The sequence below is a fragment of the Lotus japonicus genome, chromosome 3 (genome assembly GCF_012489685.1).
Source record: "Lotus japonicus ecotype B-129 chromosome 3, LjGifu_v1.2".
NCBI lineage: Eukaryota > Viridiplantae > Streptophyta > Magnoliopsida > Fabales > Fabaceae > Lotus > Lotus japonicus.
Genome location: NC_080043.1, coordinates 22054560 through 22082370, shown reverse-complemented (window position 1 = coordinate 22082370; position 27811 = coordinate 22054560). Strand labels below are relative to the sequence as shown.

Genomic DNA, 27811 nt, shown 5'->3' with positions numbered 1-27811 from the left:
AAAATTTGGCAAAACATTTTTTTCAGATGTCATTGTCATGCAGGTAAGTGTATACGAGTTGCTACCAATTTCTTTGTTGCCTTAAAGTTGTAAACGTTTAGACCCTCTCATTAAGAAATTGGGTCTCGAAGGATACCAATACCATGTTAACACAGCCATACAAACAACAGAAACACATGACAAGCATCACCAGCAACTGGTTCAAGAATTAATTTCTCTATAAAATCTGAAATCTGAATGAAATATCCTATAATTGGCATTGTTCCAAGAACTCTTTCTCTATAAAATTATCCCTATTGATTGGGGGCAAAGCAATAAATAGTCTGTACAGAGGTGCAGCTGGGGAGTCCCCCCTTTATTTGGGACCTCTGTTAAAAAGAAATTTGAAAGCTAAATTTCAATGCTTATATAAATGTACATAGAGTATAAAGTAACTATAACCCAACGTCTCTTGGGTGAGAAGAGAAGAAAATCACATAAAAATGTAGCCCTTTTACTCCTCTGCTGGAGGGTCTACCCAACGTCCATGCTCTTTTATTAGATCAATCAGTGCATTGGTTGCGTGCTCCATTTCAATTCCACGCTTCACCACAGTCTGTAATCGTAAAGTAATGACTCAAGTTAAGTTCATTAAGCGAATAAAACTGAAAACAAATTACTGAGTTTTCATATTCAGGTTGTTAAGCATTTAGGCATATAAAGAACATGTCACCTTCCCAACGTAGAGGTCAATCTTCCCCGGAGCACCTCCCACGTACCCAAAATCTGCATCAGCCATCTCCCCCGGTCCATTCACAATGCATCCCATGATTGCAATCTGATGCAGGACAAAGTAATTATTACAAAACAAAGGAATTGGTTATTTGTGTGGAAGCAAATCAAAGCACGACACACGCCAGGAGCATGTTCTACACAAGAAAGGAAAGGATAGCACAATTACCGAGACACCAGGGAGGTGCGATGTCTTCTCTCGAATTTCTGCACTTATTACTTGAAGATCAAACAAGGTTCTGCCACAGGATGGGCATGATACATACTCCTGCATGACATATTAGGCATATCAATAAAGATTAGGATTATTATTATTTTTTCCCAATTCAATCTTTGTCTTGTATGTGAGCTTAAACTACATACTGTTTTTGTATTTCTCATTCGGCATCCTTGCAGCAAATTGAAAGATGTGTTTCTAAGAAAGTCAAAATCCTGGTCTGGGGCTTCCAAGAGAAGACCATCTCCAAGCCCATCAACCAGAAGCGAACCAGCATCAGAGCCAGCACCGATCACTAAGTCATCCCTGTATGTCAAATTGATTAGTTTTCACAAGGACTGCATACTTCTTGAGTCTTACCGTAGTAACTTTAAATTACCTGTGAATCCCATTTGGAAATTGAATGTGGTGAATGACAGGGAAGTTTAGAGAATTGTCTGATAGGTATTCAAATAACCTGAGGCCAATAAAAGGTATTAGGATTAGAATAATCTATGAACCACTATAGATTCATTATCCAGAATCATATATACAAGCAATTAAGATCAATGTAGACTTGTTTGTCACTCATCAATTTATGCTTATATTGCTACCTCCTTATTATAAGAACCAAATAACTACTATCTCACAGCCTTTAAGAAATGTGGTTAATGTAGTTAGCAACATTAAATTTGTTCTCAATTTACATCAACTTTCCAAAATTACTCATAACCCACTTTTCTTAATTTCTATGCTTTGGAGAGTGGAAAGAGAGAGAAAGTTCAATTAAATACGGGTATTCTTGTCAAAAAATAATTAATGCACCACAAACTTCAAGTGAGTTTCTATAAAAATGACCAAGGTGTGCCTCTTTTTGGGGCTCTAAATAATAAGGTACGGAGGTAGTATTATTTAGAGCCCAAAAAGTGAAGTTCAGAAATCAAAGTCAGCAACATTCTCACCTTCTTGCTGCATGCACTCTACTAACTTTGTCTTCGGCATAAGACAGGTCATGGAGAAGCATAGTAGCATCAACACCTTTTAGAATTTCCAGTTCTTCATAAGGCTCATCACCTCGTACTGACACCACCAAGCGGGTACCTAATAGATCACCAATTGATATAAGATCACATTTAACTTTAAATTGGAGAGGAAAAGATTTTATCGAAGTGCATTACATGTTTAAAAGAAAAACCATGGACCTTCCTTATTTTAACTGCTATAGATCGACCTTTAGCTTATGTTAAAATTCAGAGAAGGGAACTCTACGTAATTTTCAAAACAAGCTTTGTATAATGTCATTAAATCTGAAGGAATGTCCATGTAATTATTTAGAACCTTCAAAAAAAAATACTCGGAGTGAGTAGCACCTTGTGGCAAAAGCTTATAAACTCCAGTAGATAGTTCCTTAAGGTTTACCAGAACCAAGGCATTGGGTAATGGCTTTGTTAGCTGCTCTGACAAAGGAGTTATAACCCCCATACTAATATCTATCAGTCTTTTGAGAGCTAGCCGCTGATCATAGTACCCAAAATGAAAAAGAGGAAAAGAAAATTATTCCAACAGTCACAATAAATTGACAATGCAGAAATATTTTGATGGATAATGAAGCAGAACAAGTAAATGCTTCTATATAGACATGATTTCTCAAGTGAAGGTTCTCAGTTCTTACAGAATCAGCATCTTCGACTGGAGGAAGTTCTCGCAATAAGATTGAATCTACTGTAGCCAGATCCTGAGTATATAAGGCCTAATATGTAAATAACCTGTTACTTAAAATCCTAAGACATTCATTCAATAAGATAGAGTAAAAAACCTTAAATGGCATGCCAACAATGAGTTTGGCAGAAAGTGACTTGTAGAGAAGCTCTGGTGTCTGTGAAAATCAGGGAATGAAAAATTTCAGAATAACACAAGACACCCTTGGTTTTTTGGTATACCTCATAACAATACATGAAAATAAAGAGAATAAAATTTAGATAAACACAAACAGATATACTGACAAAGATATCCAGTTAGACAGACAGAAGAGAAAGCAGGGAAGAGCTATCCTAATGTTACCTTTAACTGATCCAAGGTCACTGACATGAGAACCGAACCATCCCGGTGCAGGGCACCTCTGAAATCCACCTCCTCACCCTGAATTAAGATGGAGAGTTCAGTACTAAATGCATGGATCAAGCCATAAGAAGGAAAATAAGGAAACAATCTCAGAGTTTGTGTGCATGTGGCATATATCTGGCTAAGTATTCTCCCATAGTTCATAATTTAACCTCTTTTTGCACTGGCAATTGACCAGAACGGCGCTGGAAGTCAAAATAATGTCTGTGCTTTTCTTCGAAAGGTGCCTGATGGAAGAAATATTATTAAAAGTTGTTAAAATTTAAGGATGTCAGACTTTAGAATGTTTCAGCATGTCAAATTGAAGCATAGTTTTGAACCATACCACCCCTTTCTGGAGTTCAGCTGCTCTCATTCCAAGGTTCGCCAACCTTCTGCAAGGATCTATCTCCTCCTCTGGTGGTTCTGTGAGAGAAACTCTAATTGTATCACCCAATCCATCCTGATGAACAAAATATTATCAACATACATCATAAGTCTATAATGAATGTTAAACAGCTGGGTGAATATTTCCATTTTTTATGGAAATTGAAAAATTTCACAATTTCCATTTAATATGCAATTGGTTAACATGCATACCTGAAGAAGAGTTCCAATACCAATTGCAGACTTCATCCTCCCATCCTCACCTTCTCCAGCTTCAGTAACTCCCAAGTGTAATGGATAGTCCCAGCCTTGGACATACATTTCAGCTACAAGTAAGCGATATGCCTGAACCATGATAACTGGGTTGCTTGCTTTCATAGAAAAGACAAAATTGTGATAGTCAAACTTTCGGCATATTCTTGCAAATTCGAAAGCAGATTCCACCTGTCCAATTATTGCCCAGTAAGAACAAATATCTGGAGGAAATACATTTACACAAAAAATGCATTGCTGAATAAGAGGGGGAAGAAGGACCGACCATTCCCCGAGGAGAATCTCCATAGTAGCTCATTATACGATCAGAAAGACTGCCATGGTTTGTCCCAATGCGCATTGCTCTCCCATATTTTTTACATTTTTCAACTAATGGCGAGAAAACCTGGCATTAAATAATGTTTAAAATAGGTCAATGAGTTCGTATTTCATTTGTGGTATTATTAATTCTAACAGAAATTAAAAAGAAGAAACTAAAGTTTCCAGGCATCAAAGGAAAATACAAATATGACAAACATTTCCGGAAAGAAAAAATAATGTTTTCTTTGGACATTCGCTCAGCCTGGAGAAATTATACTTATTGTTCCCGGAAAACAAGCAAAAGATAAGGAAAGAATCTTGTAAACAGCATGAATGATACAGCATTCCATATCCCTTTTCCTGAATATTCCTTAATATTCCTAGCATTATTTATGTAGTACATCAATTGTTCCCACATCCTAAGTAAGGACTAAAGATGCGTGTATGAGAGATAAGTCACCCCAATTGAAGTGCTCATAAATTAGCATACACATGCACTTCACCAAAATTTCTGACTTAAAAGTTAAAATTCACCTGTTCAATATGCTCAAGTTCTTTCTGATAGTCATCTTCTGTGTACTCTAATTGTTCAAATTGAGCCCTTCTATCAGCTATGAAAGACCACCATCTCAGATTCAGAATGCAATACAGCACGTAAAATTTAAAGGAAATAGAAAAAATAAAAGGAGACAAATGAATTAATGAAGATATGCATACCGAAATTTCCAGGGTTGACACGAATCTTGTCAAAGCATTCTGCTACTCGCAGAGCAACAGAGGGTGCAAAATGAATATCAGCCACCAATGGTATGTTGTAGCTGGACATAGGTAAATAAGTACACAGATGAATACATAAACAATATGGGCAAGCTTACTTAACCAACCATGTTAATTATAATTTATGCTTACTTCTTCTGCACAAGGGAGTTTTTAATCTCAAAACATGCATCGGCTTCTTTCTTCCCTTGAACTGTTATCCGAACAATATCAGCTCCTTTATCTGCGATTCTCATCACCTTCCAATGGACAGCAGATTAATAACCATAACAATCAAATACATTAATCAATTGCAAATAAGAATAGTTGCAAAGAAGAATAGTTGTCTAACCTGTTCAACAGTTCCAGCAACATCCTTAGTGTCAGTAGTGGTCATGGTCTGAATTCTTATAGGATGCTCACTACCAATGGCCACGTTACCAACCATCACTGTGTTAGTTTTCCTCCTGACAGTTTTGTGTATAGATTCACAATACTTTTGCCTAGGAACTGTATTCAGAAAATTATCCATGGATCAGCCAAAAAATAAATCAAGTAAATAACCACTTTAGCAGAAACACCCAAACAGTCATAAATAAAATAACACTCTCTTTCCAACACTCTCATAATTGGTTGCACCCGAAATCACAAAGAGCCCACGAAACAATCTCATTTGATTTGGGCATTCGTGCAAACACAAACGCAATTTCACGTATCCTACTAATATTTTGTCACATCTGAATCGGAGAAGTAAGATTTTGGCACATTGAGTTCAATACAAATCCACATTGAATTCAACGAAAATCCAAACACACACACATAATAGATTTGAACCAGGCATACCTAAAAGAGGACTTCCTTCTGATGCAGGCTGAAGTTCAGCAATATCCTGACCAGGATTTGAGTTCCTGATGATTGACACCTTTGTCCTAGCAGATTTTATGCTCTTCAAATCAGCAACTCTCACAAAATCAATACTTTTTGCAAACCCCAAATTGGAGTTCCAAGTCTTGACATTGGTAAACGAAGCTGGCACAGCCCCAGTAGCCATTTTTGAAGCTCAGCAACACCTTAACTCACAGGTTGGAAATTCAAATGACCAAAATCAATAATCAGCAACACCAGAGCAATCACAAAGTTTCAGAATTTATTGAGAAAAAAGTCAATTAGTCAAACGAAACTGCGCTGCATATGATGAAATTTTCAACTCTACAAAAACTATAATATTTTTTTGTGTTGAAAAATTAGATGAGTGAAACTATGGACTACCCATTTGTGTAATCAATCTGAAAAATCTGTGAATTGAATAAAAAATTGAAAATGGTTGAGAAAGGAGGAGTCTTGGAAAGTGGGCATTTGACTTTGAATCAGTGGGTTTACCTGGTGGAGATGATTGAGGAATGGAAGAAGGGAACAAGCTTGCTTCAAACTATGAATCTCTCAGCCTCTAGTTAGTTTACAAGATTAAACTTGTGTAACTGTGACAGCAACTAGAGGAGTTGAAGCTGAATGACAAAAACAATGTTAAATGTTTGTTCAGCATCTAAGTTCAAAGGTACCATTATCCTTGACTACTACAAGCCAAAAGTCAATTCACACGTGGCCTCTCATTTTATCCTTTAATTATTTTCTATAAAAAAATTAATATGATAGGATAGGTAGAGTGGTAGGGGTAGTTTATCTTTCCAATGTAAAAAAAAATGATAAGATCAAAGAGAGAAATGAAAAATATGATGATTGATGTGATAAGATATGAAGAAAGACATAAAAAAGAAAGTGAGTAAATATAGCTAGATAAGATAAAAGAAAAAGTGAAGTGTGAAAAAAATCATAGCTATTATTTATTTTCTTCTTATCCATAAGATGGGTAATTTATTTTAAGGATTTTTATGTATATTTTTTGCAATATTTTATTTCTATATTCCAATTTGACTTTTTTTAAGATAAATATTCCAATTTACTTAATATTTAAGTTTTTAGATTATTCAAAATAACTCGTACTATATTGATATTATTAAAATCTAATATAGAAATTATTTAAAAAAAAAAGATAGGGAAAGTTTTTATTAAGGATAAAGATCAATCTTTTGGGAACAAAACTATCACAAATGAGTTACTAATAATGCAAACAAGATCTACAGAGCGAGTTGTTTTAACGCTTTCAGTTTCAGATAAAGTTTTTATTCCACTTGTTGACAGATTGATGTCTTGTTTTAACGCTTTCTGTTTCAACATCTACAAAGCGAGTTTTTTTTTGCAATGAAAGTTGTTAAGACTCGGATTCTCAACAAGATTGAATATGATATTTTCATAAATTTATTAGTTCTATACATTGAGAGGGAAAATGCTGAAAATATCAATGTTGATACAATAATAGATAAACTTAGTACCATGAAAAAACGAAGAATATAATTTAAATAAACTTTTTATGATTTGAAATATATATAATTTTCTGCAATAAATACTATTCATTGGTAAAAAAAAAAAATTCGAGTCTTTTATTTCGCTTCCCCAACAGGATAATCCTAGATACGCCCCTGACTACGTGGCTTTGAATTCTCCATTGCACATGGGGATACGTAGGAGCGGGCCTCTACAACTGTCAAGCCAAAATAATAAATAATTCTTTTGTCAATTACTTAAATCAAAACCCATAAAAATCAAATAATACAAAAATCAAAAAACATTTCCTTTGAGGTGAAACAAATATTTTAGAAAGCTAACAAGATTTGCATAATTAATTAGGGGTAACCGTTTTATAAGCGGGCGCTATGGGGTGCTAGTACCTTCCTTATGCGTAATAGACTCACATATCTAAAACTTTGGTTAGAGACCTTTTCTTTTGGGTTTTCCAATGTTTTCCCATTTAAAAAATATTGGTGGCGACTTTTCTGCTTTACACTTGTAACGCCCCGATTTCTCGAGTGTCACACAGTAACCAAACATCATGAATTTCGTAATGAATTTTCGTCGTTTATTTAATTAATCTTCAATTAGTGACAAAAGTTCAATTTTACGAATTTCTTGAAACTTAACCATATTAACCTCGTGGAAATAATCAACAACGCAAAACTTCGAAATTTAATAATCATCGGGAGGAGTATGAAACATGAGTCGGAAAACCAAGGTAAAATTACATCACTTTTAAATATCCAAAACGAAAAGCAAAAGAAATAGTTCAATGCCCAACTCGGTACTCTCAAACCCCAAAAGAAAGTGAATGTCTCTCACCTAACCCTACTCCTTAGCCTCTTCCTCTGCCTCTCGTTCTTCTGTAAAGTAGTCGTCATCTGGCAGTGGCTCATTGGTGAACTCCCTCAGCATATGATTCCTCAGACCTCGATAGAGTTGGCCCTTCTCCTGAAAGTACTGATCAACTGCCAGTCGAAAGAAGCTTTGGACCTTCATGTTCCAGGACTCTCCTTGTAGCGGTGGAAGTTCCTCCTCCTCATCTCAGCCTTTAGTCAGTCATCGGGTTCAACTAGAAGTTCACTCGTTTCTGCCGATGTCTCTTCAGATGGATCTGACTCCAACTCCGACTCCTGTTTAGAGGATTGCTCTGACTCCATAGTAGGTGTCTGGAAACGAAAGGGCACGAATTGTAGTTCCACCCTTCCCGTAAGCATCTGAGATTCGATCCACTCTCCTTTCTTGTCAGTGCACTTGAGCGTAGCATTGCCGACGTATATCCGATGGAATTGGTGCGCGTCGGACACCCAAGCCTCGTCCTTGTGCTCTTCACTGAGAATCAACTCCTAAGAACGCACCGCACTCTTGGACACAGTCATCTGGGCCCCCTCCCCCCAGAACAAATAGATAACACATAATAGAGGGTCAATTCTCATGCAAGACTCACAAATAATCACAGTTCGAACATAAGCATACAATTAACAAGAGTCTCAAAATCTCATATCTCAAGTTAGCAAACCTAAGGTTTAGTTAGACTAACATCCTCACCATTCACACAATCACCTCAACACCTTGGCCAATCTCGATCATCCGCAGATGAACACACAATGGGACCACACAGTCAACCCAAGTCACGTGGAGACCACACAGTCAATCCACAAATCTCAAGGAGACCACACAGTCAACCCTTATCCCATGACTAAATCATGGTTATCACGTGGAGACCACACAATCAATCCACAAATTCACCCTCGTGTGCAAGTAACTGTTTGTCTCTAACGACACCATTGTTCTCATGGTCCATAGCCTATGACTAGCACTATAACCACATAATCACTACTTGCAAGAGAATTCACATCTCAAGGTTCAATACTTAATATCATAATTTAGGGTACAATAATCAGTCTTCATGCATAGTATACTTCTCAAGAGGTTTAGGGTTTCGCCCAGTTCCCCACAAAGATAGTAATTATCCAAACAACTCTCACATGTAGCCAAATCAATGCTCAAACCCTAGAGAGTAATAGGGTTTCGGCCAACCTTCATAGCACATCAAATAAGCTTTTCATGTCCCAGGTAGTAAAATATCAGCAATATACATCAACTCAAACAAATAAATCAAAGGATATGGAAAATCGCCTAAACCCTCAAAAATTAGGGTTCGGCCGTGGCATGCTTTAGATCTAGGGTTTTCAAAACTTTTAAACATGCTTGATCATGCTTCATAAATCAATTTCCAGCAAGCTTTCCCATCATAACCATCAACATATAACTCAATCCAATACATGTTATTAGTCATCAATTTAGATCTAGGCATATATGACAAGATTGACAAGGTTTTGAAATAAAATCATCATGGATCATGGCATCACGTGATTAGGCATAGCAAAACAGAAACCTCTTCACTCTAAACATGCAAGGAAGGATCCCTAATCATACATACAAGTCCCCCACGTTAAAGATCACCCAAAACCACAAACTTTCACATAAAATCATGAGATTTCAAGCATGCATTTTCCTAAACTTTACCCAAACTAGAACAGCCCTCACCTTGGCCTAAGGTTTGAGAAAGAGAAGATGAAGAATGAAGAAGATGATACTTCCTCCTTTCTCCTTGCTCGAGTCCCTTCTTCTCCCTTGATCTCCTTCACAAGCTTTCTCTTCTTCCCCTTGCTCTCTTTCTCTTTCACGATCTCTCTCTCTCTCTTCTCTCAAAAGCGCTCTCTTCTCTTGCTGGAGCTTCACGTGAAACACAAGAGGAAGGATGTCTTCCTAGTTCAGCTTTTGTGAGTAATGAAAAAAAAAAGAAAATCCTCCCTCTTTCCCTTTAACCAAAACCGGCGGCTACATGCACTATAGGGTTTTTCACCAATTTTCTATCCAAGCCCAACTCAATTCAATTTTTTTCCTTCTTTTCTCCTAACTAGTTAAAAACATAAATAACATTCAGCCTTTTTACTAAAAAAACTGAATATAAATAACAAAATGTAACTCCCTTTTAAAACTATGCTTTAATCCTCCATTCCTTGATTTTCTCCTTCTCCATAAACACCATAAATCACCTTAAAACATGGGAAAAAAACCCTCACCTTTCTTCCCCACACCTCTTGGCCGCCTATTCCCTCCTTCTCTTCAGATTTTTCACTCAAGAACTCATGTAACACAAAACCAAGTCAAAGACATGTGATTAACTGCATTAACCACCATGTTTTCCCTCTAAATGCACCATAACACCTCGAATTTGAATTTCAAAACCTCTTCATCTTTTCCATCTTCAAAAATTAGACCAAGCCTTCATTAAGGCTCCAAAAATATTTACAAAAGTATTTATTTAATAAACCATAGGTTTAAAAATAATTAAATACATTTTATCTAAATAAAAACCCATTTTATTTAAATAAAACCTCCAAAAATAAAACAAAGCAATATTCCCTCATGGAATATTCTTAAAACCATGCCCAGCACCTCCTCATAAGGTGTGGCTCACGAAAATTTTCTCGCCGACTCGATTCGCCAACTCATCGTCGTTGTCGGGCCGATTTTGACCTAAAAGTCGTCGGAAAATAACCCTAGCAATATTACAGTCAAAACGATCGTAATGAGGAGTACATCGTCATCTAGATATTATTAAGGTCTAATAATATCCATAATGAAAATAATTGTCCTTTCTAAAGGCATCATATCATATATAACACAAACAATTCTCATAATATTATTTAATATTATTATTAACATACTATGGCCTAAAACATGGTCTTACAACACTTCTTTGTGCGCCTTCCCGCCGTTACCCCGGTTGCGAGACATATTTACCAGGAAGCTAGCATTAAGGCAGATTACTTTGCAAAGTCAGGAGTTAATAGAACCACTTCTATCTGGGTTTTTTATCACTGATATCTGATATCAGGAGTAGCTGCTATAGGACTTTTTAGCGTTGTTTCAGTTGGAGATTGTGTTGCGCCTTAGCTATGTTGCATGAGATAGCGAGAAGGGAGATGATATAGTCTTCTTATTATTAAGTGCTGCCTTTGCTAGTTTCAGGCTATCTGTCTTAGTTTATGTTATGTTCTGCTTTTCCTTGTTTTTTTCAATTTTCCTTAGTTCATGTAATAATCTGTTATGCTTTTCTATCTTTCTGTTTCTTATTGTTATTTATTGAACTTCAAGCTCACTTGGCAGAGCATTTTCTCAAGCCTATCTTATTTTCAATGTGATTCTCTTTTTTAAAAATAATCTAGTTAAAGTTACCCTGACCTTTAAATTAATTAGTTATTAATAATTTTTATAATATTATTATACATTATATTAATTACTAATTTTCAAACTTTTCAATTTCTCTAAATAATAATATTATATTATATTATATGTAGTTAAAGTTATCCTGACCTTTAAATTAATTAGTTATTAATAATTTCTAAATATTATTTTTCATTATATTAATTATTAATTGTAATTTTTTTAATAAATAATAATATTATTTAAATATTAAATTTTAATCATAAATTGTGATTTTTAAAAATAATAATAAAAAGTATAATCGACTTGACCTTATCAATATATATTAGAAAAGAAGAACTCATATCAGGCTGATTTAGTGACGTGTCGTTCTCACGTTAATTCTTAGTGACGTGTCATTCCCACGTTAATTCTCATAAAAAAAATTTCACGTGTCATTCTCAGGTTATTTCTCATAAAAAAATATATTTTTAAATTTTAGATTTGATTAGGATTTAGGTTGTGTATTCCCATTGTCATCCCTACATTTAGATTTTAGCAAAGATGAAGAGCTTCCTGTAATGACATTGAATTGTCTAAAGGTGGAGAGCATCGAGTTGCTACCCACGCGAGTATGGGGACGAGAACAGGTAATTTTTTAAAACGCAGGTATGAGGATGGTTCTATAGTACCCTACCCATTGTCATCCCTACTTAGTTGGAATAAACACAATAATGTCATACTTTATGATTTATCTTACACAATCCTAATTTGTGCTACTATCACATTCATTTTTTTTAAGATTAATTTGTTGCTAATTCCTTATATCTATGATTTGTGTTATTGTCTTCATATTCACGAAGAATGTAAAACGAGTTCCTGTTGATCTCAACCAGGCTTATAAGAGAAGTCTTTATGTCAACTTTGCTTAGCATTTCTGAGTCTTCTATTTCATCCATTGTTTAATATATTTTTAATAATCAAGGTATTAATTAACGTATCAAATACAATAGACGTATTCCCCGTGCAACGCGCGGGTAAAAAAACACTAGTTATTTATTAATAAAAGTAAAACTATATATTTGATAAAGAGAAAGACAAAGAGAAAAAACTTCTAAAAATTTCGAAACAACCTAAAAAAAGGAAAAAGATGAATATTTGTTTTCATTGCAGTAATTAATTAATATCATTAATGCTTTCTATAATAAATTTTACATCCAATCAACAAGGTAATAATCATTATTTTCAATAACATAAATTTACATATTAAATAATTTTTTTTGGTAACAAAAAAATTTATTGGGCAACAAAGAACCCCATGAAAACAACCATCTAATGGAGAAAATATTAAGACGAAACACCCTTTGAAAGGCTAGCCAAAGAATGAGTCTCATTAAACCTTACTAGAAAAAACCCTAGTAAAGAAAAAAGAGTACCACAAACTTTAGCCAACCAAATATCCAAGTCCAAAGAAGCCAAACCCAAATTAAAAAATACATCAAAAGCCAGAAACAGAGTACTTAACACCAATTAGGTCATGTGAAACAATGGAACAGTAACATTGCCAGCAAATTCCTCCTTTACGGCTCATCATCCAAAGAAGATAAACAAGACACCCTCAATTAGCTCCAGGCCATGAGACATATTAAATAAATTAGAATATATTTATAAATAAAGTATATATTTAAATAAATTATATATTTATTAAATAAATTACAATATATAAATAAAATAATCTAAAAAATTATTTCAAATTATATTTTTTAGAAAGAAAAATATTGTATTACCAAAACGAATTGAGAGCGAGCTCTCAAGGAAATATTGCAAATCATATATATAAGTAACTTAATTTATTTATCATAATGTTTTGATTTATGAAATAATTTTAAAACAATAATTATCATCATATGAATATACATTATTATATTACTTTAAATTTAATATTTACTTTTTACAGTATATAATTTTAATTAATACCCTCATAGTGAATATAGGTAGTTTATGGTGTAGTTAAATCGCGTAGTGTAATTGGAAAAAAGTTATAGTTTATTATAGTATTACTTATTACTTTTATTTTTATTTTATAGTAATATTTAATATTTAATAATGTGATGATTGGGCAAACATTTGAATGGCACGTTTAAATCAAAATATACATTATTGTTTCAAATTAACCTTTGTGATGAATATGTACATATTCTACACATTGCTGTATCTTTATGGATACCATATCATTATCATATTTAGTAAATATAATACCTATTTTTATTGTATTTATTTTTAACCTTAATATTAAATAATTAATGTACTTTAATTTTTTTTTGCATAAACAATTTTTGACTCAATTAATTTTCAGTTCTCAAAGAATCTTGAATTATTATGTTATTCTCAATATTGTGTTGGGATCTCGTTCACTCTCTAGCTCTTTCTCCTATATATAAGGAGTAAACTTCCCCAGTGAATTTCACATCTTTCATCATCATATTTTTTTTTTAATTTCTTATTTTTATTTTACTTTTGAAAAGTAGTTCCTATGAAAAACTTACTACTCATCATAGGCCTCTTGGCCATGGTTGTTTTGATCTCATCATCATATGCTGCTAGAGACTTGGTTGAGTCTTCCTCAATATCTAGAACAAGTGAGTTTGCATTTTGTTTTCAATTCTCACAGACATCTGTCACTCACCTTTTCATATACTATCCTTTTTTCATGCACTCATCTTACCTTTGTATATAAAAATTTGCATAAAAACCATTCATTAATTAATATTTTCACGTCAATTTGATAAAAATCATTTGATTTATTCATGGTTCATATGTTTGCAGTTGATGAGGTTGTCAAAAATCAAAATGACATAGCTGAAACACCCTTGCCCGAAATTCCTAAATTTCCCGTACCTGCAGCGCCTTTACCTAAAATTCCTAAATTTCCCGTACCTGCAGCGCCCTTACCTAAATTTCCCGTACCTGCAGCGCCCTTACCTAAATTTCCCGTACCTGCAGCGCCCTTACCTAAATTTCCCGTACCTGCAGCGCCCTTACCTAAATTTCCCGTACCTGCAGCGCCTTTACCTAAAATTCCTGGATTTCCCTTTCCCTCACCTGGATCTCCCGGATTTCCCTTTCCTAAAATTCCTGGATTTCCCTTCCCCGTTCCCGGATTTCCCATTCCCTTACCTAAACCCTTCCCTCCTCCCCGTACCTCACCTTTTCCCCCCAACCGTCCTCCCATTATCGCTCAACCCACTCCTAAACCCGAACCAACTCCTGGAGTTCCTGGGGTAGTAGGTGAAATGCCCAAAGTACATGGATTGGGCAGTGGCGTCCCTAAAGTAGCTGGAGTTGTTGTGCCTAGCATTAGGTACTAGTGGATCTAATGCAAATGGTCACTTTAAAAGCCACAACTAGAGTTATTTTTATAAAAAAAAATGTTGATCATGTTATTCACATTAGAAGTATTGCCAAGATTTAAGATTGTGTTAAAATAAATTTTACTTTATCTTGAAGAATTGTATTCCTAATAAATTTACTATGAAATGATGAAGTTTAAATAATCATTTTCATATCCATTCATCTCCATATGTTAATCGATTCTGCAAGTTGCGCTCAACATCAAGCACAACAAGAAATTCAGAGATTAGCCTCCAAAATTTTGCTAGCAATTTTCTAGCAAATTTATAGCCAAAGGTGTTTAGCTACAAGAAAACTAGCGTTTGGCTACCAGAATGTTGGTAGCCTGATTGTCTTCCAAATTTTTTGGCACCTACATTGTAGCAAATTTGAAGAATTTTCTAGCTATGTGGGGGTTAAATTGTAGCAATATATTATATTATTTTTTGATTTCCTAGACACTTGGAAATTTACCAGCTATTTCCTAGCTAATTGGCAGGGAAATGTTCTGAAATTTGGCAGCAATTTTAAAGCTAAACTGCAGCTATAAATTGATTTAAATTATAAAATGTTGCGAGCTAATTGGCATATAATTTACAGCTAATTTCATACTAACTATTGTTTTTTACCCACGTGTTGCACGGAGAATTTGTCTATTGTATTGAATATATCAATCAATACCTTGACTATTAAAAAAAAAAATAAACAACAAAAGGCCACCTAAAATTTACATTAACTACAATCAATAAGTAAAAGGATTAAAATTCTCTAAATATACAAGTGGAGCTTCCTCTTTCTTAAACTCAAATAAGAGGGATTCTAAGTATTCTCTTTTATCTTAAACATTATAATACACCATATATGCAAAAGAAAATTTAGCCATCACAACTATTTTAGTCAGCGAACACCCAGCTTGGGCTCAACTGCTGCCTTGACTTATCCTTCAATAGTTTGGCAACACTTTAATGGAGTCTCAAGCCTCAGAGTCTGCAGTTCCATAAAAACAAATTCTAATTACAATAAAAACTACAAAGTGATATACTTCTTATCTATATTTTCAATCATATTATAATCCTCTTTTAGTCATCCTTAGGCATGCAAAGTGAAATACTTCTTATCTATATTTTCAATTAGATTTTAATCATCTTTTAGTCATTCTTAGGCAATGTAAGATATCAGATTTAAACTAACCCATGAGTACTTACTACTCGTGCTTATAAACTCATTAAGGGAGACCAAGATTATCAATAACAAAATTACCATTGCCTGCTTTAATTTGATTTACCGATAAATTCAAAATTACCATAAATCATAGAGCAAGAGCTCTGGAAAATGGGTTTATGTTTACAAAGATACAACAATGAAGGAAAGAAATGACCTACCAAGAATATAACTTGACAAACAAAACCTACCAAGAATATAAATTTAAATTAACTTTCATTCACTTCAAAGAAAGGAATGACTTTTAGTGGTATACAATCAAAGCAAAACAAAACCAAATCTTGCAAACCTAAATGAGTATAGAAAAGCAAAATCAAAAGAAATTTACAAGTATCAGTAAATGCAAGTAAAAACTCCACGCGAACTTAAGGGCAGGAAGCTTCAAATAATCACATGGCTTACCCGGATTGTGAAGGTATGAAAAACGGTAGAAAGGGGGGGGTTTGAATAGCGTTTTTCAGAATAAAACTTCCACCTTAAGATTTTAACAAATCTTTCGAGACACAAGTAAAGTGCTTAAGATAAGAGAAGAGAAAAACACACAAGGATTTTATCCTGGTTCACTTGATGAATCACTCAAGCTAGTCCAGTCCACCCGTGAAGGTGATTTCTTCCTTCTTAAAATGAAGGCAATCCACTAATCAGATAATTGTTACAACTGCACTTGAAACCTACAAGTGACTAACAATACACTGACTTAGCTCACACTAAGATTCACTCTCTTAGTCTTCTCTAGGATCCGATCAACCTTGATCTCCTAAAGGTAAACTAAACAACTATTTTAGAAAATATTGTTTACAAAGAAATTGCTTCTTAAAAGCTTGTAGTAAACACAATGAATTCAATGAAGAAAGAATGCTTAGAAGATTTGAATATAGCTTGCGCGTATGAGTTTCTTCCAACCGCATCTTTCAGTCTTCAGCCTCTATATATACTCCAAGGATTAGGGTTTGAACATTGCATGGGAATGTTACCGTTGGAGGGCAGATCTGGGATTTCCAGCTTCTGTTGTGGCTGAGTATGTTAGGTTAGGTCGTCAGGATAGTACATTTGCTTTTGTACTTTGGATAGTGACTTGACCTTTAACCTTGTAGACTTCTGATCAGAGGAATGCTTCGTGTTGGAACTTGTGAAGCTTGTTGATCAGAGTCAGAGGGAAGCATGAATCCTCTGACCGTTGTACCTTCTGATTCTGAACTCAGAGGAGAAGTACTTGGTCTTCAGAGCCAGTTTGCTTCTGGACTTCAAAGTCTTCACTTTTCAGCTTCTGGATCTTCAGAGTCTTCTAAACCGTCAGAGCTTCTGAACCTTCAGAGTGTCTGAGTTATCAGAACGTCTGGATCTTCAGAACTTCAAGTGATTTGAGTCAACATCAGAGCTTGATAAACTTCAGAACTTCTGAAGCCTTTCTACTGTTCAGATTGAACATAGATATTGAAAGCGTTTCTAGGGTCACTCTTTAAGCAAAGTGCTTCTGATTTGTGTGAGATTATGTTAAGGTCAGAACCTGTGAAGAGCACACTCAGAAAACACGTTAGAGTACCATAATTGTTCATACTAAAAAGTTAACTTGTAATCATCAAAACATAGAGTTGTACTACTAGATCAAAACTTGATCTTACAGATTGGACTCATCTCCTAACGTTGTTGCTATTTAGGCAGAGTTTACCTGGTGCATCATATACTCATATGAGTCATTGAAAGATCTCTAATATGTTTCAATGGGTATTGCACGCGCAGCGATTCCAATAAACCTAGCTAGCAACCTATAGTCTAATGAGAAATACAGTAGGGTCAATCAATGGTACGGTTGCTGCAGGAAACATTTAGCAGCTCCATAATTCAAGTGATTGGTATGTAAGCCGTGACAGGTAAATGTTGCTACAAATAAAAACCATGAAAGTGTGTCGTTGGGGTTTACCTCAGAAATTTTCAATTCATTTAGAACTGCAATCACATTCCTGCATACCAAACATTGAAAATGTAGCTTGAAAACAACCTATCCTCAATTTCGAAGAACTAAACATCTTTATTATGAACTGGGATAGTGTATTAATTATAATCTCAAATAAGTTTGAGATTGAGTTTATTAATATAATGGAGGTAGTTAGCAATTTGAATTTATTATTACAGAAGGGCATATTGTGAGACAAAACAATCTCAATGATTATTTATACTTGAAGGAGGGGGGCGCTTAAAACGTCATTAAAAATGACTCTTGTAATCAATCCTTCAAACCATCGCAGAAAAACTGAAATACAGAAAAATAAGTATGATACCTGCAAAAAAGTCCAGCTCAATTTTTTCCTTGGGTGTGATAAAGACTCACAAATATTCAAACTACATATTCTTCTCCCTCTCGTTATCTGAAATGATAGCTCAAATACCCTACGGATTCTGCATATGAAAACATCCAAAAGAAATTGTATTAACTGTAAGACTAACTATTTTTAACAACAATTGGAAATGATTTCTACTGAAAAAGCTGCTAAATATTGCTAAATATTGTTCCATTCCAAGCACTCTATGGATAACTTGGTTGAAGCACCTTCATGGGTTTTCGGAACAGGAATGGTATACTCTACATTACTTTCATCAACCATTCTGCACTTCCCTTAATACCAATGCCTCCTGCAATATTTCAAAAGAAACTCCATTAAGTTAAGTGCTTTATTATGTTATATTTCACTCCACTGAACATATATAACACGTACAAATTTGGAATCAGCTTCCTCTTTCTTCTCTTATCAGTTATTTTCAAAACATTAGCATTGAAAAGAAGTTAAGAATAAAGCTGATTGAAGAAGAAACCATGGTGGTCATGACCACCACCATGTGCGACGGTGGCTCCAGTCGTAGTTCTTCGAACCACCGCCACTCACTCAGTTGCAAAATAAAATCATAACACAACAAGGAAGAACTAAAATTGGGGTAAAAAAACAAACATATCACTGGTAAAAAAAAAGCTAGAGATTGAGTTTGTCATTCATGCAGTATGTAGCAAAAGTAAAAAAAATTAAATCTTTAGGCTTCCAACCTTCAAAAACAGGACATGCCTCCTCAGCCACATGCTCCAAGCCTACGCAAATATAACAGAAAAACACCAAACCAAAACATAGTTAGTGAACTTGAAAGAGTCTACATATATGATATTAGTACATACTTATTCCCCCTTGCAATACAGAACCACTGTGCCTAAAACTATTTTAAAGAAACACCAGAGATCTATCATTCATAGATATTAAATCCAACAGGTGTACAACACAACTCTAGAAAAAAATGATCATGTCATGATAGCTTAAAAATTTAAGCTTAAACATATAAGATACACTGAAATACATGCAAAAGCTTCTCTTTTTAAACTTCACTTATGTATATCACTGCATTACTTTATAGTTATCTGACCTCTCCTAAAACAATTTTCCTAGATCTGATGAGTGCAATGTGCCTATAAAAATAAACAGTTATAGAAAAAAATGGTATAATTACGGCATCAATGAACTCCGGCCAACAGTTTAAATTCAACTGCCATAATTCATTGGCAATCAATTTCTCTCTTGCAGAGCGAGAGTTTTCAGGAACACTTAGGTAGCTAGTGCTGGGGAACAAAAGATACAGCAAGAGGATTACCTTGGAATTATTCTAGCATATTTAGCGTCCACTTCCTCCTCCGCAATTAATCTTTCCGGAAACCAGAGTGCACAACTGGGAAATTCATTTGATTATTAGCTTGTATTGCAAAGGACACTGAAAACATTCATTTCCTGTAGTGACGTAAACACTGCTTGCATTTCTTCTGGATTATTTTCATAACGCAACACCTCTCTAAGTTATAAGGTAAAATAATAGTTTGGGATATAATATTACTCATAGAGACATAGATATTGCATGCATGTTTGGCTCCGTAGTTATAAGTCTCATGATCACTTTTGAAGACAAGCTACAAACTTTAATTAATATTTTTCTTATACAATCATCTCCAAAACATGTAGTATGTTAATCACCATTGTGCAAGTTGCCAAGTTGTGCTCAACATCACACGTAAACACTTCTTGCATTTTGTCAGGTATCTTTTTGTAACACAACACCTCTTTAACCAAAACAACACTTTCACCATCGTTGCCATATCCGCCGTCCCTATAACGACGAGGAAGAGGAAGACAAGTTTGAGGAGGAAAGGGAGACGACCTTACAAGCGATATTATTAGATTAAATATTCCCTTGTCTTCTTCCATCCCCATCAGTATCTGCCACATATATTCATCCCTCCTATTTGAAAAAACTGGATTTTGGCTGCCACTTATTTTCCTGGACAAGTTCTGGCATGACAAAAAAATTCTTTTTGGCTGATGGAATTGTGCTATTTGCTTGAAATGTGTTTGCAAATGCAAATCCTTCATTCTTTCATTCCTTACAAATTCAATGGTTCTTGAAGTAAAGAAACTAAGAAAGTGAGCTTCTTTTGAAGCGCTTCAGTAGTGCTGGGTGGGGCTTCAGTAGTGTTGGGTTGGGTTTCTAATGGGGTGGGAGAAGACGATGAAAGGTTGAGGGAGGAAGAGGACAATCTATTCACTTACTAATTCATTAATCATACTCTAATATTTTAAATATTTATTTGAATTTTTAAAAATAAAGAAATTACATGTAAACCTGCACTAGCAGTTAAAAAGTACATAGTGTAACTACGCACAAGTATTTCCTTGTGCATAGTAAACGCCTTCCTTTATGTGTCAATAACAACCACTAAACGTGTCTTTTCAAATATGAAAGTTATAAAAATAAGGTTACATAATAAGATGAAATATGATTTTCTCACTGATTACATGATTGTTGGAAAATTTACCACATATGTGATGCACTTTTGCAGGTTTCATCTTCATTTAAAATATAAGGGTACTTGTGTGCCCCTAACTTTTTGTCATGGAGAGCTTCTCCTTGGTTCTTAGTTTTGGCATGCTACTTTTATACTACTTTTTGAGAGGGCGCTGTTGTTTCATTCTACTTTATTCTATTTTTTGTTGTTTGTTTGCCGATGCTTATATGATGATTTATTTTGAACGTGTATATGATGGTTAGTATCTCTTGTATTTAATCTAATAATATCTTCTGCTTATAAAAAAAAGTAGTTAATATCTCAATATTTTTCACACTCGTTCCTAATTATAAGACTTAGTTTTAAAATTTTCACGTTCCTAAATATAAGACATTTAACAATAATCTAACAAAAAGTATTCTACTCTTCCATATATACCCCTCACATTAATTGTGTGTTTTCAATTTCAAAGTTTTAATTACCACCTACCATTAATTCGTGAGAGAAAATGACAAAGGGTATATATGGAGGAATGTATGCATTTTTAAAAAACTAATACACTAATTAGACACATTTAAATGTTGGGAAATTCTGTGGTACCCTGAAATTTTTTTGGGTACAATACCCCGACTAGATGAAATTGTGAAATTGAAGGGCAGAAAAACAGAGAAGGTTAGACCTTTTAACTTTGCTTGAAATCTTAGACGTCATGCCGGTTGTTGCAGCTCTTTTTAATTCAGAATCTAGTGGTGGAAGTGGAAATGTATGCAATGTAAGAACAAGAGAGTTATTAACCACAATAAAGGTGAGATATGAAAATTGGTGTCCGGCGAACGACAAGATTATAAAATAATCTACTAAAATGCTCATGAATGATGGTGCTAGAGGCTTTAAGAAGTTAAAAAAATTGGATATAAAGAGGTTTTACATCATTTAAGGTACCATACCCCCATTTAAATTAAGGTACCACAGCAAGCACCTTTAATGTTTTCTTAATAATCGCATTTTTTGTATTAGGTCTTATAATTAGGAACGCTGAGAGTATAATCCTAGATCTTAGCTCCAGTGATATCAAAATCCTAGCTCCCCTGACTATATGATGCTTTTAATTGTGTGGCGACCATCAATCCAAACAGACTACCGAACATTCACTCTCCTCTATTGAATTCCAAGTATTTACAAGATAACGGTTTTCACTATTCATACCTACATATAAATTCTAATTCTAAATGCTTGTCTTAGTGTTGAAGTACAAGTACAGAAGTGTTCCTTCAATTCATAATCCACAACGTAGAGAAATAATAACCATCATATTTAATGCCACTAGGCTAGGTCTACAACTGTTGAACCTGCACGATCTGACGGAAGCAAACAACCATCATAAACAAAAGCACAATGTTCTCAAAACCTTTGATGCAAACACACCTTTACCCTCCATTTATAGCATGTTTGGATTGACGATAGGTACATAATTCAAAACACAGTAACTCCAGAAGCTACACATTGTAGCTTATTCTCAGAAGTGATCATGAGGCTCTTAACCGTAGAATCAAACTTGTCATTAGGTTTGCTCTGGTGAGAGCTATGCGGCCGTTTCTGAATCGCAAGCAAGGAAGCATGGTGAAATTGCAATGAGACACTCTAATTCCTATACTATCAAACCCTGGATGTGTTTTATGCTTAGTACAAAGTTATTCTCTGCTGTTACAGTGTAGTTGTACAATGTAGTCTCATGTACATGCATACTAGTAAAATTCTGCTACAGTTTCATCCTCTACACAACAGAAATTGACAACCAGTTTTGTTCCATCCCTTAGCTTTTGGTAACAATATGAAAGAAGCAATACTGACTTCAATTCAGCTCTGATTTGAGTTTTGTTGATTTTATACCACAGTTCCACTGTGGTTGGGAAGGCCTGAACGCGAGGTATTTATAGTTTGAGAGTGTTGTCCTTGTGTCGCTTGAGAACGATGCTGCTGCTCTGATAAAGTGCGCCATCTTCTTCTCCATCTGCCAAACTCCGCGAGAATTGAACTTCCACTCATCACCACGCCAAACCCAGCAAATGATGCTAGAAGAATTGTTAGAACTGCTTGCTTACTAACCTGCACTTGACCAGGGTAATTGAATGAAGTTAGTATGTTTGTTATTCTTGATTTAGGAGTTTGGTTCACATTGTCATGCTACCAAAAGTTGAGGGAAGTGGTTTTAAACTCTATGTTAGAGAACAAAAGAACTTAGGCTGCAATTAGTTAAAACTTATCATCAAAATCCCTGCATTTTTCCAATTAAGCATGCATGGAACTGGCCTTAGAATTTAGATATCAATAAGTCAGAATTCTGTTAGAGTGTGTTTAGCTCTGCAGTTAGCAAACTCATAACCGCTTCTATGAAGAAGCTACAAAGTATAGCTTCTGGGATTACCGTACTTTGAATTATAGGCCCTTGTGAATCAAAACACTTTAAGAATCAGGTTGGAAAATATAAAGTTCCATTGCATCTCCCAAGAAACTCTCTTACCCTAAAAACTTAGAGAAGAGTTTCATGTGTACCAAATCTCGTAAGTGCTCTATTAGTATTAATGACCAAAACTAACAAGCCTGTGGGCTTTGCTTATAATTGTAAGCAGAATGTGATCCCAACTTTTTTCTCTCAACAGCTTCTTCTTACCAATTGATACAACCCTCATTGGTTGGTTGATCCCCTTGACAATTCATTTCTCAAAATAATATTATCAATCTTGGTTTCATGCAAAAAATTGAGGTAACAAGAATTTAGCTCTTATCAAAATCTATTACCAAGGAGTAAAATATGTGTGCAAAGATAACCACCAAAGCAAATTGGACAGCTGCATAAATCCAAATGAAATTGCTGCTCTTCACTGGACAACAAAGTTAAAAAAAAAAGACAGGTTAGCATATATTAGTATACAAACAAAATTAGCCAAAATAAAAACATATTATGAATAAGAACTCCCCCCAAATATTTGTCATAAACTACTCATCAATTAGGCAATACAATCTCCTGTAAATCATGTTCAACAATCATATATCTCAATTGCTAGTGTGTCAGCCTGTTGCACAAATGACCAAATGTTCTTTTTCTCCCATAACATTTTAGATTTATCAACCAAACTATGATAAAGCATCTTGAAAATATTTATCAAGGGCCTTCAGAAAACATACCCATGGTTGATGATGTCATGGAGGAGAGTAGACCTAGTACACAGGAAAACGGGAGAGATATGAAAATTGCTCTGGTTCCCATTTTTCTAACCTGCAGAAGTTGAATAACTGAGGCTATAAAAGAACCGTAACTTTGATAGAAATGAGAGGACTTCTATTCTTACCAATAGCTGCTCAAGGAAACAGAAATAAGCAATCATGCTGACAATGACAAGCACTGGCAGTTCCTGCCAAACCCTGTTGAATTTGAACAGATTAATTTGAAAGAAGCAGTGGCAACAAGGGAAAAGAAATGCTAAATTTAGGTTAATTTATAACTGAATGGAGGATGGTAATTAATGATTATTAACATAATTTGGTATGATCCTATAAACATGTTGGCCATAAATCCTATTTGAAATCCATTTAGCAGCCAATTGAAGCTTATTGTCATAACTCATACATCACAAACCAGTGATGATCTTTATCAAAGGAAAATAACAACACATGCCTGAAGTCATCTTCCTGCTGAGACCTTGCTCCAGTATTCTGAGTTTGAACATTTTGGATCCTCAAAAGAGTGACGGGGAGGTTACGAACCTCCTCCTTGCATACATCACAAGTCTTGTTACCTTTGATGCTGAACCATTTAATAGCACATTCTTGGTGAGCCAGAGCAAGTTCACCTTTGCAGCTGCATTCCATCTTGAACGTCTCCCCTCCTTCACATAGATCAACCATACATATCCTACACACAGCTTCCTCTTCAGCTATATCTTCACCATCATCTTCATTTTCTGCACCAAGAAAGGCTTCAAAGTCAATAACTTCATATAGAACTAGAAACAGACTGTTTTAGATTTAGAAGCTGAATGAAGATGCATTGAAGGAAAGGCTGAAAATTTTTAAAAAAGAAAAACTTTCATATAACATGTTTGGATCAGCTTCTATTTTATAAGAATCAATTCTGAAATCTAGAAGCTACTCACTGAAGCTTCTCACCGAATTGATTCTTGCTTTAGGATCAATTGTGTAAGTATTTCCAAACACGCGCTTAGCTATTTTTAAGATACACTGAGAGAGCGTTTCAACCTTCATTCAGAAACTAGTCTTACAAATATTCTGCTAATACTTTTCTTAACTGTTAATACTTGGCAATGCATATCATAAGTTCATTACCATGTCAATCCAGGGAATCTTGTTACTTGTTAGAGATTTGAGATGAAAATTTTATTACTTTTCATGACTGCTTATTCAAGTGCTTATAATACAATACCAGTATCCTTTGCCTTGGACATGGTCAACCAATCATTCCACTCCTTAACTCGAGGGCTGGAATGAATAATTCGGTAATACTTGTCCATTTTCTTTAAGCTTTTTTCTTGGTTATCCACAGGCTCTGAACGCGTGCGAGCTATAGTCCCCTCTTTTCTCTACAAAAGAATCAAATAGTATCCCATAAGTGAAAAGCAAAGGGCAAGCAAATTTTATGATGCAAGACTCAGCAGCAATTGAAAACCAGAAATAGCACCCCAAAAAAAGGGAAAGAAATCATTGAGCTAAAAAATATGCAGGAATTATAGAAATCCAGCAAATATTTTGAGTCCTAATATGCTTAAATTACTTGTTAATGAAAAGAAAATATACCCAAATAAAAGAGTTATTTTAAGATTTTATTACTAGCACTACTTGCTTGAAATCTTACATATGGAGAACCACCAAGACATCCACCCAGAGCAGATTCTGTGTTTGCGCGGCCAATTTCTTCCACCGGTAATGATGAGGTTCTATTAATCTTAGGAGTAAAAATCTTAGTCAGGGACACTGTTCTTGAGATTGAAGACTTCTCTTCAGGGCCAGAGGAGGAACTTTCTTCTGGGGCTGCAGCAGTTAAAACAGCCTTTTCAATATCTGATGATGATCTCCGGTGCTTGAAGTTCAATTTTGGCAACATGCTTCTTATGGATGATTTGCCTCTTGATGCTGAATTCCCAGGATTAATACTATTATTATTATTACTCATTGGAGCATCAACCGAGCGAGAAGTCACAAGAAAATTCACTCTCTTATGAGTAGGGGTTGGACTCGGCGTCAATGGCATCCTTATTGCAACAAAATCAGAAGAAGAAGAGTCTTCTGAAATTCTGGAGGGCATTTCCAGGAGAAGATTATGGTTCTTCAGGTGATGAACATCTGAAGATTCATCAGTAACCCCCATTGGATCATCATCAACATCCTATAAATACCATCACGGAACTGATAAATAAGTGGTAATCTTTTTGTTTTCCACTTCTATAAAGTATACTAATTAATTCAACAAAAGCAATCTCCTGATCCAAGTGTCATCTTGAAACAAAAAAGAACAAAACCCACCAAACTACACCACAATTGGATTAATAACAACAACAATATTTTATAAACTGGGCTAAGAGCATGAAAAAAGCACCATCAGATCAGAATATAAAATACAGACTAGGGTGAAACAAACACTGTAAGGGCATGTTTGGAAATCCTTATATAATTAATTTCGAAGTCATAATCATTCTCAGGAGAAGCGAAGCGCGAAGCTTCTGTGATTAGCTTCTGGATTTCATAATTAATTTTCGAAGAAAAGAGAAACTGATCCGAACATGCTATAAGTAGTACCTTATGAATGGATGAAGCTGCATCAAGTTTTTCCTTCTCAGCACTCATTTTTTATGACAGAGCAAGAAATTAAACCACAAAGCATAGAAATGAAATTTTGGGTCCTTGGAACCAAGAATTAATAGCAATGATGAGAGAACAATGCTCTGGTAATGTTTAGAAATGTGGTTGGTGCATCAATTTTGGCACCTTTCAGGTTGTGAGTGGGAAATAGGCTTGAATTGGGATAAAGTTAAGCATTTATGAAACAAGGTGGGTTAGCTAGCTTGTTTGTCCTTCTATCATTCACATACTTCCACATACACTTGCTTTTTTCTCACTGTGCCGCGGATTCTCAGCATTAACTATTTATGTCCCAAATTTTGCACTCTAACTCTGTGTTCAATGTTCATGACAAAATTGCTTAACATTTTTTTTTCACTCTCTTTAAAATTCATATAAGTCTCACCAAATGGAAGGGAAACTCATATAATTTAGTGGATCTTACATAAATTATGACTGATTAAAATGAATGTTAAAAACAATGTTAAAGAAAGTATTATTAGCATTTCTCATGTTCAAAAATCAACACGTAAATAAATAATTTTGTAAATCACTGCAATGTTGCGCATAACTGTTACATGACGAAAGCGTGTTCAAGCTATTCACGCTATGTCATAAAATCGGTTGTGCTGAACTGAATACCAGTTTTCATTCTCTTTTTGTGTGATCTATTATTATTTTATGCGGTGGATATTAAGTATATAATATCAAAGTGCAAGTAGCAAAGTAAATAATTAGACTCCTTAAGTATTTAAGTATTTTAGTAAAGATTTGACTCTTTGCCAATGTGTATGGAAATTCATTTGTTGCGGGAGGTCAATAGGTGAAAAATAGAGTGTATTTAAGAGGTTGTTTGGTATGAAAAAGATAAATAAGAGAGATGAGAAATACTGAGATGAAAGAGAGAGAAAAGATTAAATTTTGGCTAAAATAATTTTTTTTTGAAAAAAAGGAACAAAGTGGTGGTTTAAAACCGCCACTAAGTAGCCAAAAGTAGAAAAAAAAAAAACGCAGCCCCCTTGTTACTATTCCATTTCTCTTCAAATTGGAGAGACCCAAAAAGGGGTGGGCCCCACCTCGGTAGCCCCCTCCCCCCTCCTCTCTTCCATCAAATAAGGTAACTTCCT

General features: G+C 34.8%; 2 protein-coding genes across 3 annotated transcripts; both read right to left on the bottom strand.

The window, feature by feature from the left end:
• Positions 1-197: 197 nt before the first annotated feature.
• Positions 198-6321, bottom strand: LOC130746206 (4-hydroxy-3-methylbut-2-en-1-yl diphosphate synthase (ferredoxin), chloroplastic). Of its 2 annotated transcripts, XM_057598757.1 has the most exons (20): positions 6164-6321; positions 5627-5853; positions 5136-5293; positions 4937-5043; positions 4745-4845; positions 4562-4638; positions 3993-4112; positions 3668-3898; positions 3414-3530; positions 3241-3315; positions 3029-3106; positions 2784-2843; positions 2640-2702; positions 2338-2482; positions 1930-2068; positions 1368-1445; positions 1135-1294; positions 941-1039; positions 713-817; positions 198-595 (listed from the first exon to the last, which is right to left on the bottom strand). In XM_057598757.1, the coding sequence occupies exons 2-20, from the start codon at positions 5832-5834 to the stop codon at positions 494-496; spliced, it is 2223 nt and encodes a 740-aa protein (XP_057454740.1). In that variant the 5' UTR covers positions 5835-5853; positions 6164-6321; the 3' UTR covers positions 198-493. The 2 variants fall into 2 exon arrangements, with proteins under 2 accessions (XP_057454740.1, XP_057454741.1); XM_057598758.1 differs by lacking the exon at positions 2784-2843.
• Positions 6322-22044: 15723 nt separating this feature from the next.
• On the bottom strand, positions 22045-26948 carry LOC130746207 (uncharacterized). The gene is made up of 8 exons (XM_057598759.1): positions 26643-26948; positions 25702-26232; positions 25273-25429; positions 24508-24793; positions 24182-24254; positions 24018-24108; positions 23631-23713; positions 22045-22937 (listed from the first exon to the last, which is right to left on the bottom strand). The coding sequence occupies exons 1-8, from the start codon at positions 26688-26690 to the stop codon at positions 22716-22718; spliced, it is 1491 nt and encodes a 496-aa protein (XP_057454742.1). The 5' UTR covers positions 26691-26948; the 3' UTR covers positions 22045-22715.
• Positions 26949-27811: the final 863 nt, after the last annotated feature.

Bases quoted from the DNA above. Each gene is read 5' to 3' on its own strand.
- LOC130746206 (XM_057598757.1), bottom strand. From the start codon at position 5,834: ATGGCTACTGGGGCTGTGCCAGCTTCGTTTACCAATGTCAAGACTTGG. The intron at 2,703-2,783 runs GTTTTTTACTCT...TTATATACTCAG, and splicing joins TTGTTGGCATGCCATTTAAG to GATCTGGCTACAGTAGATTC. The intron at 2,069-2,337 runs GTGCTACTCACT...GTGATCTATTAG, and splicing joins TTATAAGCTTTTGCCACAAG to GTACCCGCTTGGTGGTGTCA.
- LOC130746207 (XM_057598759.1), bottom strand. From the start codon at position 26,690: ATGAGTGCTGAGAAGGAAAAACTTGATGCAGCTTCATCCATTCATAAG. The intron at 24,794-25,272 runs GTATTGTATTAT...TTCTTGGTGCAG, and splicing joins GTCCAAGGCAAAGGATACTG to AAAATGAAGATGATGGTGAA. The intron at 24,109-24,181 runs GTAAGAATAGAA...CAACTTCTGCAG, and splicing joins GTTTCCTTGAGCAGCTATTG to GTTAGAAAAATGGGAACCAG.